Genomic DNA, 14,767 nt, shown 5'->3' with positions numbered 1-14,767 from the left:
GGTGAGGTAAGAATAGTAAGCTGTTGGGAATCGAACCGTCTAGGTATCATTAGTAAGCTTCCGATCAAGCCTTTTCTATAGGTTGCAGGATCCCATGCTCTTGTTGTGGCAAATACACCATTCCCCCTGCATGGGTAATGGTAGCAGAGGGCATTCTAAATACATCTATTGAACTCATGTCCCTAATTGTGTTGAAGTCGCCTCCAACCAACCACGAGATATCAGCATACTGTAGAGCCAGGGTTTCTAGAGAACCCCATAATTCCCTCTTGTCTGCTATCTCAGTAGCACCATACACAACAGTTATAGCAACAGATTCATGTTGTGCTCGAGAGTAATATGATAATGAATAAACTGGGGTCCCACCTCAATAATATCTTTGACTGCCAGCTGGTGGTCTCTTTTGTTCAGGCCTCGAACATTCCACAATGCCAAATTCAACATGGATCCCATTCAGTGGGGCTGCATGGCTTAGGACCCCATGATGAACCTTCTGCATCATCAATTAATTGTAAATCATCAAATAAATTGTAAATCATCATCAATTCTTTGTCTCGGTTCGGCGCCGTCTCCTTATCATTTTTAGACACCGTCTGTGCTCTCGGTGCCCTTACTTTGGGGACGTATATTGCAAATGGTGTCTTGATCGGTTTAGCGACTTTGTTAAGGGCACACTCCTTGCCTGCATGCTTCAAAGTCATACAGCTAGTACACATCGGGGGTAGCCATTCATACTCAACATCAATTTTGCATGGCGATTCTCCCCCATCTTCATCTGGTGTCATAATAATTATGTGCTTCGATAATTTGGACGTCACATCCAGCATGACACATACACGAGCAAAGTTCAGTCTCATACATGCCCTCATAATTGCGTCCGGGTATAAGGGTTTGCTGACACCACTGGCCACTATGCTTAGACCCTCCTCCGTCCATAATTCCATCGGTAGTTGCTGTAGTTTTATCCATACAGGAACTTATGTATGCTTCAATTTTCTCATTGCCATGCCCGGTTCTCATTTTTGTAATACTATCGGCTGGCCTTGGAATAGCCATGGCTCCCCTTCAATAACATCCTCCATAGAAATGATTGATCTGAACTAAAAGAAAAAGAAACTATTAGCAGTGGCAGTGACCTCAGTTAAATCCGGACAGATTGACAGTGCAAATTCCCTCATATGGTGGAAATACAGTCGTTTTCCAAGGAAATATCCAACTGCCGTAGTCCTCCATTGTTTAGACCCCGTGCAAATAATATCTAGTGCCAGCCTCACAATCACTTCCCCATTTTGCACAGTGGGAGCAACATATGATAGCATCTTGCGAGTCGAGTTATTGAACGCTTGAGCAATTTTATCTGTCGTATCCGGATATGCATGGAGTGGAATATTCCCCACAAACAATCCCGTATGAATGGAACCCATTTGTGCAGCAACAAGCATTTTTTTCAATTTCTCGTTGATGACATTAGCAGCCACTGTAGGGGATGCAGTGGTGTTAGCACTGATGTCAGCAATGAAGTCATCAGAGGCAGCTACATCAGTACTGACATCAGCAGGTGAATCAACATCCAAGTCAACATCTAGGTAACCTGTCACGTTATCATCGTCTTCCCTAAGTACTCGCGTCACGTCATCTCCACACTGCACCACGTCCGAGCCTCCGTTCGGCGACAGAACGGTCAAAAAACCATCAGAACCGTCGTATGCCCGTCTGCCCATTATCTCCGTCACGTTTCGTCCACCAAACTCGCCGGAAAATTCAAGTAATGAAGCAGTCGCATTTTTTGCAGAAACCGTCGGTGGAAAGGCAGTTTTTGTCATCTCCCCCGTTAGTATTCCGGCCAGACTAATCTTTGGCGCTGGTAATATATTTCTCCAAGGTTTCTGAAGTCCTCCAGCCACCGGTGCCGCCACTAGCGTTGTGAAACCCTATGGCCAAACTTTTCTTCCCATCGAATTTTAAGATTATTGAGCGTAGCCATGGCTCCTTCGTCTCCATCCACGACCCTGTTGGCTAGCTGTAGAAATTCATCGATATCAAATTCTGCCGGCGATGGATTGTTGTCACGGCCACCATTGACGGCGTTTAGAGGTGCGCCACCATGAAACCCCAAATTTGAACTCCTTTCTTTCAATGCCAAGATTGCTGCTTTCTCCATGGAAACAATTCCTCCACCTCTAACGAAGCTAGAGCAGCCATCCTTGGTCGGAAAAATCGCTGGTTTGCACTATCTTTTCACCGTGCGACCCTTCGACTGCCACAAACCCTAAAAATGGCAGATCTGAATTTTTAGTTCGATCAGGCCCCAAACTGCTGTCTTTCATGGTTAAACCTTCTCCTCCATCCTCTGTGAGACTGTTCCGGCCATCTACTGTCGAAAAACCATCAAAGGCCGGCTGTTTTGAATGTGACCCTTCACCTTCCAGAGAATTCAGTTTTTTCGCTGGAAAAATGCTGCCGGCGTCTACCAGCCGCCGGCTTCCACCATCCTCAACAGTCCTATCATCAGCCGGACACTCCTCGTCATCACCAGCCACCTCGTCCATGGGTGTTCCATTAGTGTGTGTTTTGTGAGGTGTGCTAGTGTGTGTGAGAGAAAAGAGAAAAATTGGAGAGTCCATTTTTTACTTGTTAGACTCAAGTTCATTTGCCTAACAATTTAAGTGCTATGTCTGTGTTTTTTTATAAGTTTCGACTCGCTTAATACGATTTGAAAGAGTAAAATATGGGCAAAATATTAAAATTCAATTTTAGTTCAGTTCTACTTATGTAGTCAAATATCAAATGGTTCAAGTTGAAAAATATACGAAATGGATTTTAATTTCACGTATCTGGATTGGTCAGCGCCGAAGCCAGAAGAATTAAACTATGGAGTAAAAATAGTACTCTCTTTATACTAATTAGGTAAATTACGTTGACACCTCTTAGGTTAAGTCGAGATACACCTAACACTTTATGCTTTTTATTAAATTACAGTTATATCTATTGAAATTGTGGTTATAATAATTTACACACACGCCCCCTAAATTTTATTTTATTTTATTTTTGAACGCAACGAACTACTGCATCCATAGATTACTCACTCAAAGGCAGCGAAAGAAAGCACCTAGCACCACCTCACTGAAATAGATACCACGCACTGTAAAAAAAATTGATTATTCCCAACAGTATAATCACTAAGACTTGAAAATCATCGTAAATTGATTCTATCCACCATGGTCAATAAAAACTTGAAATGCGCATCTAAGTTTTAACCGTTGTTAATTTTCAGTATGATTTTTTTACCTATAATCAAAATATTTGTCGTAACTTTTACCTATAGTTAATGTGTTGGCTTCAGTTGCAGAAAAATATTAATTTGTTTTTTTCCAAAAATATTATAAATAATAATATACATCTAAGTAAATTAATCCACCTAATTGTTCATACTGAATACCATAAATTTGTAGTAGGTAACCACATTTTTACTAATATAGTTGTTTTCTTAATGTATAAAATACACTATTAACACTGTAATTCTGATCCGGACCCTAAACATATCGAGAAAAAAATTCCCATATATCGATCAATAATATATTTGTTTTAATAATTAATGATAAATAAGTATCATCTGCACAATACACCTGAATGTCATTAGAAAAAAAAAACTAGGTATTTTATTTATTATTGTTTAAGAAAAATGTATATGCTAATTCAACGTTCAAACTTTTAATTAAGTACGTTACTGTAATTATCTATTGTTACTCGCCACCAGTCAATTGAACCATCTAACTTTAATCCGACCATTAGATATAATCACACTAATTAACACGATCTTACTTGCTTTGAAGTTTTAAACAAATTTAGTTAATAAATCTAGTTATCTAAAAAATTAGGTTAGTTTTTGCTGATCAAATTTTCGACAAACTCTGAAAATTTGTCCTTGAAATAGCCGTTGATTGCGATGAATTTTCTGACAGTCGTTAACCATGAAAAGGACAGTCCTAACACCATACAAACTAACAACCACGAAACAGAAGTGAGCAATTCAAACGGATTTCCTGCCACCTTTATGGTAATCTAGTCCGTCAAGGCGACCCTCGGAAACATAAATGGAAACATCCGAAAAATTGTTCGGAATTTTTTAGGGTTAAATACAGTTATTATCCTTGAAAGTATTCACCCCACATCAATTATCCACTAAAGTATTAAATCTTTCGAAAACCCCCCTGAGCTTTAATTTTTTAGTTTGAAAAAATTTTATTTTACCTTTACAAAAATTGCTTCTTGAAAAAAAAAAATTAAAGAGATTTTTGAATTGCTAAAATCAATCTGTGTCGAAACCTTTTCTAATTCTGATTTCATTTATTTATCAAGCTCTTTTTATATTTGTAGTCTTGAAGTATTTGAAGCTCATTTTATTTTAATTTTACGCTTCTGCAATAAGTTTCAAAATATTATTACGGGGAATTTGGACAACGAAATATGAAGATCTTCTAAAATTGAAAGTTTATTGAAACTTTTTACTAATATCAGTATTTTTCGTTTAAAAATTTAATGAATAAAATATTTTAAAAAAGGAGGTAAGTATAACTTTTAGTTTTTTTGGGGAAAAAATGTCAATTCTTATTTCTAAAGGGATTAAAAAAGAAATAACTTTTGTTAAAAAAGAAAAAAAAACTTATAAAACTCTACCAAATACTTTAAGATATCTTTCAAATTTGCAAACATTTTTACAAGACATACTCAAAATTTTGTAAACTCACACATTAGAAACTAACATCTTCTAATTAGATATGCATAATGCATAACAAATTAAGTTCTAAGGGTTAATTACAATGACCTCCTCTAAAAATATTAAATTATATCTTTTTCCAGAAAAGTTTTGATATTATACTTACGCTCCCTGCAAAAATTCTGGGTTTACTTCTGATCCCTTTGCGTTAGAGTTTGGATGAAAAATGTTAATATAAGCAAAAAAAAAAAATTATATAATTCTTAATTTTGTCCCTCATTTAACATTCCCATGTATATTTTTGTACTTATAAAGCGACAAATATAATTTATATATATGGAGAGAGTTTAACATTATTATATTTTTTCATTCATAAGTACAAAATTATTCATAAAAATGTCAAATGAGGGGTGTAGATTTATTCAATTTTGTTTCTTAATGTCAGTATTTTTTATCCTAAAGGGCGTCAGATGTAAATAGTGAATCTTTAAAGGAGCGTAAATACAATTTTTAAATTTTTTTAAGAGAAAATATAATTTTATATTTTTAGAGGAGGTTAAGTGTAATTAATCCTAAATCCTAACTATGTCGAATTTGAAAAGTATTTCCAAACTCCATCAAACATTCAAATCAATCTTACTTTTATCTTAATTCATGAAGTGCTTTTGTACCAAAATAAATAAATAAATAAATCTAACTTCTGCTGTCATTCAAATCAATTCAATGTATGCTCAAATTCTCATAAACCTTAATTTCAAAGATCAACCTTAATTTCATGCCCATTTTCAAAGCAAATCACTTCACGCCCATCTAGAAGTAAAAATTTGGGATAATTAAACATATTATTTGCGAACATCCATAAAAAAAATTGAACGAAAAATTATATTTACTATCGATTGACTTACATACTTATTATAGGTCAAACGATTTTTTTTCTTGACCAAATTATTCTTATAAAGATGGAAATTTACCTCCTCACATGCATTAATGTTTGAGAATATATGAAAGTAGTTTAACCATAAGGTCTGTCTGACATATAACAGTTCAATAGTAAATCAATTGAGGGTAAATATAAATTTTCATTTATTTTCTTTTGCTGATATAAAATATTATGTGAAAATTGATTAACGAATGAATCTATTATACAAATAAACGTCAAAAAATTTTATGTATAATTATACGAAATACGATAAGAGTAGAGTATAATTATAAGGACAAACTAATGAAGCCTGTGCCTTCTAGCACCTTCCATGCTCATACTCATTTTCATGTATTTTATAAAGAATAAGAAGAGTCCACAGCAGCCTACATACTCCGCGGCGGTCCCACCTGGACCACATTTATGTAGACAGAAAACGACAAAAAGAGGATTGTGTCAGGTACGAGAAAAAAAAAAGGATGGTAATTTAATTATAAGACGGAACAAACCTTAAAAAAATAATTATATGTAATTTTTGATCTAATAAGCATGTACTTATAATTATAGAAACTACAAGTGTTGATTTATAATTTATCCCAGTTAAAACCCCATCTAATTACTCAGTTACCTGAGCAGATGAAAATTTTTTACCCGAATCAAGTTTGGCCAAATCAAAACTAATCACAGAACAAGTGTACCACACTTTATTTGACTGATAAGTATATTATACTTGTCATATAATTGGTTGAGATTCGCTCGAACCAGATAGAATTTTTAGAAAGAGACGTATCATTTGGAGATTGAGATTTTGTTTAATTCCTCATGTATCAGTCAAATAAATGTCTTAGTCAAAAAATCAGAGCACATGAAGACGACAGAAGTGACATTCTTAGTCACCTCTTCACTATAAATAGAGGTACTCCATTTGGCTTATGAGCACCAACACTTCTTCACTACACTAATATCTCTGTGTACGTCCCTCGGAATTTACAGAGAGTGTGAAATGGCTGCATCAGTTGTCGAAGTTAATGTAAACTGCAACGATGAAATTGTCCGACCAGTTGCCAACTTCTCTCCCAGCTTATGGGGCGATCAATTCATCAAATACACTTCGGACACTCAGGTCCTTTTTTGTCTCTTTGTGTTTTTTGTTCCTATTTCCTGCATATTTATACGTGCATGGTAGCTAGTTTTGGTTAGAGGTAAAGCAATTAAGAAGATGAAATCAGGATTTAATTGAAAAGAGTTATGTGCTTCACTCTAAATTAGGCTAAGTACGTCCATAAATGAGGATATTGATTACTATTATATTTATTTATTTTGGGCTTAAATATATTTTTTGGTCCCATAATTTTTAAACTTTAGAATTTTTAAACTTTAGAATTTTTATCATTTATCTTTCTAAGATTGCCAAATAGTTTTGTGATCCTTCCAGTGCTGGATTATGCAAATGTCGCTAGAATAAATTATGTGCATCTCATGTCTCATTCTTTTGAATTGGGGCTTTTGTTTTGATCAGTTCACTTTTGCCAATATGAACAATAAATTTGAAAAACACATGACGTGGCGCGGGCACAAAAAGGACCAAAATTGCGAAATGGCAAAAAGTTACAAGACTCTTTTGCAATTTTAGAAAAATAAGGAATAAAAATGTCGAAGTGCCAAAATTATAGAATTAAAAAATTATTTAAGCCTTTATTTTATTACTATAACAATCTCAAGAATTAATATAATTTCCTTTGCTCTCCATTAATGAACCTCACCAAGCCAATCACGTTGAAAGTGTTACTGATCGTTTTTTTCGAAATTATACATCAATCAGACGATAAATACATACTTACTATATAATTAGCACAAATTCATTTAAACTTAATCTGAGCTTTAAGTAGCCGACATGGGAAATAGTTCGTATACGGATGGAATATTCTGATCCAAACGTAGCAATCATGTAATTGGTTATGTTTCCTAAACTATACATCAATCACACAACAAGTATATTGAATTTGCAATATAATTAATTCAAGTTCGACTAAACTCGGTCTAGATTAGAATCTCTGGTGGAAACATAATGTGACAATTTTGGAACGACCACGTACCGTCTCGTACAATGTTAACAAAATGTTTCCGATTGTCAACAGGTGAAAGAAGAATATTCAAAAGCTATCGAAGTGTTGAAGAATGAAGTGAGGAGTATGCTGACGGCTGCAGGCAGTGAAATGGTGGAGTCCATGAATCTGATTGACACAATTGAGCGTCTGGGAATTTCTTACCACTTTGAAAGCGAGATCGAAGACAAGTTGGAACGTTTCTTCAGTCTCAATACGAATTATGAGGATGAAGCCTATGATTTGTACACTGTTTCACTTCATTTTCGATTATTCAGGCAGCACGGACATCGTATATCTTCCGGTACAAATTGGACATGATCCTTCTATTAATTTTCTCTATATTAAATAAAATTATTTGACCTGCATTCAGTAAGTTTCCGAATCACAGACGATTTTATTTTTTAAAAATTCAGAGATTTTGAGCAAATTCAAGGATGATAATGGAAAATTCCAAGAGGCCCTTAAGAGTGATGCAAGGGGTTTGCTGAGCTTGTATGAAGCAGCACACCTGAGGATACATGGGGAAGACATCCTTGAAGAAGGTCTTGCTTTTGCAACAGCCAATCTCAAGTCCATGGCACCAAATCTTGGCTCACCCCTTAGACAACAAGTTGTGCATGCTCTAGTGCAACCTTTGCATTCGGGCAATCCAAGAATCGAAGCACGTAATTTCATCTCCAGCTATGAAGAACACGAATCAAAAAATGAAACCCTTCTTAGGTTTGCCAAATTGGATTACAATTTACTGCAGATGCTTCACAAAGAAGAGCTTCATGAAATCTCAAGGTAATGTTGGTAATTAAGATATATATGTATGCGTCGTGCACATATGTACGCGTACATAATTGTTGCGCCTAGCTAAGGACATGTTCAAACCCAACGGTATATGCAGGTGGTGGAAAGAATTGGACCTCGTGGCTAAGCTTCCGTACGCTAGAGATAGAGCGGTTGAGTGCTTCTTTTGGGCTATGGGAGTCTACCATGAACCTCAATATTCTCGAGCTCGAATTATGCTTACTAAAACTATTGTTATGACTTCCATAATTGATGATACCTATGATGCTTATGGTACGATCGAAGAACTGAATGCTTTCACAGAGGCTTTTGAGAGGTATAAAAAGAGACTGAATAAAGTATGAAATTAATTTATATACATCTATACATCTATATTATTTATAAGTTACTTATAAATAATTTGCTTCCTTGTTTTTGTTAATTTAGGTGGGATATAAGCGAGATTGATCGACTCCCGAATTACATAAAACCATTCTACAGAGCCCTTTTGGAGCTCTATGAACATTTTGAAGAAGAATTAGCACAAGAAGGAAGATCCTACGCCGTATACTATGCAAAAGAAGCTGTATGACTTCTAAAAGCCTTAACGGAAAAATTGTTCAATATTTTAAAGTTGCAAGGCTAAATGACGAAAATCAATTCGCGCAGGACCAAAATGCCACTCCCTATAAATTACAGAACTAAAATTGTATTCCGGACTAATTTGTTTTCCACATTTATGTGATACAGCTTAAAGAATTGGTGAGGAGCTACCATGTTGAGGCCAAATGGTTTATTGAGGGATACTTGCCACCATTTACTGAGTACCTCAACAATGCTCTCATCACCTGCACTTACTGTTACCATACAACGACGTCGTTGCTGGGAACTGAATCTGCAAAAAGGGAAGAATTCGAATGGCTAAGACAGAAACCTAAGATGCTTGTAGCCGGCCTAACAATTTGTCGAGTCATTGATGACATAGCTACTTATGAGGTATGCTTATGCAATTTTACATACAAAATTTTACTAGTTGGGACTGATTGGTTTTCTCTAAATATGTTTGATTGTTTGCATTTCAGGTTGAGAAGGAAAGAGGCCAAATTGCAACTGGCATCGAATGCTACATGAAGGAAAATAGGGTTACAAAGGAAGAGGCTGTGAATAAGTTGTTTGAAATGGCTACAAATGCATGGAAGGATATCAATGAGGGGTGCCTTAGGCCATCTTCCTACTCGAGGGATGTTCTAATCCGAATTCTGAATCTTGAACGCATTATAGATGTCACTTACAAGAACAACGAAGATGGATACACTCGACCCGAAAAAGTTTTGAAGCCCCACATTGTCGCCTTGTTCGTCAATCCCATCGAGATTTAAGTCATTTCCAATCCACATCACGGAATCTTGAACAATATTGTTCATGTTTTTCTTGCATGAAAAATTGAAATTTCTACACTGTACGCCGTTTATTATGTCATACCATAATGTAATAAAGTCATAATATCAATATTATGAGATTGCATACCATTTCAACTTATTAATTCAATTTAAAAACATAGTTTAATTTAAAAATAATAAAATTAATATTTTTTTTAAAGAATAAAAATATCATTTTGTGACAGACTTTGGGGACATCCAATCCGTCACAAAATAAAAAAAATATAAATATTCCAGCCTTTGAAAATCAAGACTCTTATTGCAAAAATTGCCCCAACTTACGACCATACATGTCACAAACACTTCCCAAATTTTGCAACAACCATCGTTGCAAACTCGGTACCAAATTAGTCACTAGATTTGTGATATTTGCGACGAACATTTGCCGCATAACATGTCTCAATATTTAGCAAATATTGAGATGGGTATTCATCTCGACGTCCGTCCCAAAATGTTTAGATATAATATAATATAATCCCTCTCAATGTTATTGCGAAAACCTATCAAAATCAGTGATACCATATTCTGTCCAACTGACATAACTTATAACAAGAACATCAAAGCATCCTCACCTGTCGCAATTCTTCCAAAGGGATTCTTCTCCCATCGGAAATATTTCCTACTCCACCTATGCCGACGGGAGTGGTTATTGTCCATTGTAAATTCCGTCGCAAACACCTTCGCTAAAAAGATCTTTTTTTTTGTTTTTTGGTGCTTAATTTTAATTTTTCTACAATTTCAACACACATCATTCTTATTTAAAATATTAAGATTTGTTCAGAGTTTATTTGAGTTTTAAAAACTATTACAGAGATAATGGTGGGTTTTCAAAACCTTATACAATGATTTCAGAAACAGATTATAGAATGAATATACAATAGTAAAAATGATATTAATATGACAAAACACTAAAGAACCCAATAGATCAGCTCAGGGAGCCAAAAAGCCGGAGAGTAGGACCTCAGCCACCAAAGGCCGACAACTCTCACGATTGCTCGAAAACCCAACACGATTGCTCGAAAACCCAACAATAATCACTAAGAATCTCCATCACCAAGACCCACACTAGAACTACTTAGGTTAGTTTCTCAGAAGCAGTTCACTAAGAACTAAAATCGATTATAGAGTGAGAGAGGATATTTTTGTTTGGGTTGCTTAGGGATCAAAAGCCATGTATGGCTTTATAGATGAGAGATATGGAAGAGGAAGTGAGAACCAAGAGGCGGTGACAGATTTCTGATGTCATTGGAATAAGGTGGCGAAGAACCAGAGAGAGAGAGAGGGAGAAGCAATCGTCACAGCGGCGCACGAGGAAATGGGTTAGGATTTTATATTAAGTATAGTAGCCGGGTCAGGGTCAGGTAATGGGTCAGACACATAGTGGGCCGGGTTAAAACTAGTGGCCCATGACTAAGTGGGCCAAGCCATCCAGTGAAGAAGTTGGGCTGATGGGGTTTGGGCCTTCTTATAATGGTCATGGACCACAAAAATTATAACAATTTCCCTTGACCGAAGACACAAAATTGTTGCTCACCTATTTGAAATACTTCTACTAATGAGCTTTTGTTTGATCGGTAAGATTAGGTCTTACGATACCATAAATTTGAGTTCTATAAATATGGATGTATGATCTATTTTTATAGTAATTTTTTATTTTTTTTATTTCTTTTAAATGTATTCGTTGATTTGAATTGTTGATGTATTAAATTATTTTTTGAATTTGAATGTATTGAATGGTGTTGTAAATCACATATTATAATTTTTTTGGAAATATTTTCAAATTGAATAAAAATATATATATATATATATATATTATAACCCTACCTAATAACATATGAAGTTATTAACACATAAAATAGGAAAAAGAAAACACTGGTCAATTATATATATTATAACACACTAGCTAGTAGAATTATGACCATTTTATTATGTTTAACATATAACTTGCTAGCTATAATTAATTGGTATGGTTAAATATAAATAGTTATGATAAATATTAATTAACCATAATTATATAATAGTTATTAATCGTTATTTTTATAAGTAAGACCAAAACATTGATTGTGGCTCAAATATTTCGGCCACAATTAAAATCATGATGAATAATAATCAATCATGATTAAAAATTTTAAAAAAATCACATTAATTTTGTTTTATCTTTATAAATAATGCGCATCTATTATAATTTTTAAATCATGGGAATTTTTTATGAAGGGAATAATTTATTGTTTTATGATGACGTCGATATATAAAATAGCTGATGAATTACAACTCCTAGCACCATTTATATATATAGAAAAATTATATTTTTGGGTCTATAATTTTAGATTGTTTGTATTTTTGGTCCTGTAATTTACTTTATTACATATTTTGTCATTTTTTAACGAATTTAGTCCTCAATATATGATATTTTGGTCCTTTTTCGGTAAATTAATTAGTCTTGTGTTGATAATTTTGGTCTTCTTCATACTGCACTAAGTCTCATTTTTTATCCTGTAACTATAGATCGTTAGGACCGCAATTATCAACACAGGATTAAATTTGTCAAAAAAATGACCAAATGTGAGATGTTCAGGACTAAATTTATAAAAAAAAAAATATGTAAAAACGAATAAAAATACAATTTTGCCTATACATATATATGTATACATATACACATAGATGAAGCACATAGAAATAAAACATAAGTCAGAAAACAACCAAGAATTTGGAGTACACAGATTGAAAACAAAAGTGAAAAAGAACTGAATTGGTACATTAAATATGTCCTCGCACCATTGCAACAAGTGTAAGCAAACACAGCTTGCATGAAGTGCATGCATGCGGTTCAATTAGCTGACTTTCTGTGTATCCCAATCCCATGATGGAAATAAATGCAGACCACTCATGCTGCTCTGCTCTAATTTTTTGATGGATAAAACTTTTATATAGGGATAATTACCCTTTTCTTTTTCTGAATTTGATATAATTAAATACAAATTTTCTGTAATTTAAAAAATTATATTTTAATATTCTTAAGTTTGCTTCCCTCTAGTACGTTGATATTTATCATTGATTGACCTATTACTGACTTGTTGCATTGACATATAAAAATGTGTAAGGGTAATTTTTCATCATAAAAAAAATTTATTTGACGTGCAATAAATAATAAATCAATCGGGGGGAAGTATGAATTTTTATCCAATTTTTATTTTGTTGATATTAGCAAATTCGATGAGTTTTGACTAATGGGGTGACTTATTTGTTAGATGAAAGCAAATTAATACGTAAAGATATATAAGGGTAATTTGATCATAAAAGTATTTATTTGACCTACAATAAATCAGTAATAAAGATAAATATAGATTTTTTTCTGATTTTTTTGTCAATATCAACAAATTCAATAAATTTTAACTAATGAGTGAATTTATTTATTAGATGAAAACAAATATCAGGAGTGCTAAATTCAAATTTTTAAACCACTAAAAGTTTACATATAATTATTTCAGACTTTTGGGGAGAAAAATTTAATCATCCCTATTTTTTTTTTGTTTCCTTCTGAGTTGACATTTTCTCTTAGTTCTTCTAATAAATTGTCTCTCCTTATGACTTCACCTAACTCTGTTCCCACTGCTGGCAGAAATCAGAAATGTAATGCTTTTCTCGAGACTGTTATACCAAAATTCAATGCCAACATTTACTCTCTCAATATTCACAACTGTTCTCCACCTCTTCATACCTCAAAATTACCCTATAAATACCCCATCTCATCACAAACCTCATCCACATCCTCCCTGTGTGCTCTCGAGTGTGTTTTAGTGTGTGTGTGTGTGTGTGAGAGAGAGAGAGAGAGAGAGGTAAAAGGGTTGAAAAAGAGATGGCCAAATTGTACGTAACTCTTGTGCTTGTACTAATAGTAGTGGTACATGCAACTGCAAGAAATATTCCGACAGACCAAACTAAACCTAGTAGTGATCACACTACTGCTCATGAAGCAACAAACCCTAATACTAATGCATTAGCCCCCGTCCAAAACACGGAGAACGTGGCCGCCACTGCAACTGCACCGGTGGCTAACGGCGGTCTCAACGACCAGAAGAACTTCATTACATACGGTGGAGTTGGTGGGTGGGGCGGCGTCGGTGGCTACGTGGGCGTGCTGCCGATTTTTGGACTTGGAGGGCTTGGTGGGGCAGGAGGGCTTGGTGGGCTAGGAGGGGTGGGTGGACTAGGCGCCGGTGGCGGGATAGGTAAAGTCGGCGGGATCGGGGTTGGCGGCGGTGTTGGTGGCATTTTACCATAAATTTGGGAATGGTATTTTATCAAGGGGTAGTAACTAGTAAGTTATTATAGTTATGCATGTTGAATGCTTCGTAAGGTCGATGGGTTTGGTTCCTAACATTGTGTTTAGTTTCGTAGCTAAATATGTATTTCTCTTTCGGATTCTTAGTTTTTGTAACGTTTGTGTTTTTATTTTCTTGGTGTAATCCATGCATGTTCATTTGAATGTATTTTGCAATATATATATATGCCCCTTCTATAATCTCAGTTGTTTCCTATCATGTTTCATTTTTTATTGCTAGAAAAAATAGAATTGTTCGCTATAATTAACTATAATAACAAATGTTATGATCATAGCTAAAAATTATAAATAAATACATTGATTAACAGTGAAAAAAGTTTAAATTTTCTCATAAATTTTGTTTAACAATAATTAATAGCATTGATTTAGTATAATTTAAAATTAAATTATGATCATTTATGATTAAAAAACACTTTTTTTTATTAGTGTATGAGTTTATGAGAAATACAAGAAATTCTTGGAGGGTTC

At 34.4% G+C, this 14,767-nt stretch overlaps 2 protein-coding genes across 2 annotated transcripts; both read left to right on the top strand.

The window, feature by feature from the left end:
- The first annotated feature begins 6,599 nt into the window (after nt 1-6,599).
- LOC105158634 (germacrene A synthase) lies at nt 6,600-9,908 on the top strand. Its single transcript, XM_011075447.3, has 7 exons — nt 6,600-6,759; nt 7,775-8,045; nt 8,158-8,530; nt 8,637-8,855; nt 8,966-9,104; nt 9,269-9,514; nt 9,601-9,908. Exons 1-7 carry the CDS (start codon nt 6,640-6,642, stop codon nt 9,895-9,897), a joined length of 1,665 nt encoding a protein of 554 aa, XP_011073749.1. The 5' UTR covers nt 6,600-6,639; the 3' UTR covers nt 9,898-9,908.
- A 3,796-nt stretch (nt 9,909-13,704) lies between these two features.
- Nucleotides 13,705-14,479, top strand: LOC148788813 (uncharacterized). The gene has a single exon (XM_088878405.1). The coding sequence runs from the start codon at nt 13,814-13,816 to the stop codon at nt 14,237-14,239; it is 426 nt and encodes a 141-aa protein (XP_088734531.1). The 5' UTR covers nt 13,705-13,813; the 3' UTR covers nt 14,240-14,479.
- Nucleotides 14,480-14,767: the final 288 nt, after the last annotated feature.

Source organism: Sesamum indicum, linkage group LG3 (assembly GCF_026168435.1).
Source record: "Sesamum indicum cultivar Baizhima isolate 11 linkage group LG3, ASM2616843v1, whole genome shotgun sequence".
Taxonomy (NCBI): Eukaryota; Viridiplantae; Streptophyta; class Magnoliopsida; order Lamiales; family Pedaliaceae; genus Sesamum; species Sesamum indicum.
Note: the sequence above shows the minus strand (reverse complement) of the source record. Positions and strands in the feature narration are given on the sequence as shown.

Excerpts from the sequence above, each read along its gene's own strand:
- LOC105158634 (XM_011075447.3), top strand. The coding sequence starts at position 6,640 with ATGGCTGCATCAGTTGTCGAAGTTAATGTAAACTGCAACGATGAAATT. Across the intron at positions 8,856-8,965 it reads TTCACAGAGGCTTTTGAGAG|GTGGGATATAAGCGAGATTG; the intron begins GTATAAAAAGAG and ends TTGTTAATTTAG. Across the intron at positions 9,105-9,268 it reads TATACTATGCAAAAGAAGCT|CTTAAAGAATTGGTGAGGAG; the intron begins GTATGACTTCTA and ends TATGTGATACAG.
- LOC148788813 (XM_088878405.1), top strand. The coding sequence starts at position 13,814 with ATGGCCAAATTGTACGTAACTCTTGTGCTTGTACTAATAGTAGTGGTA.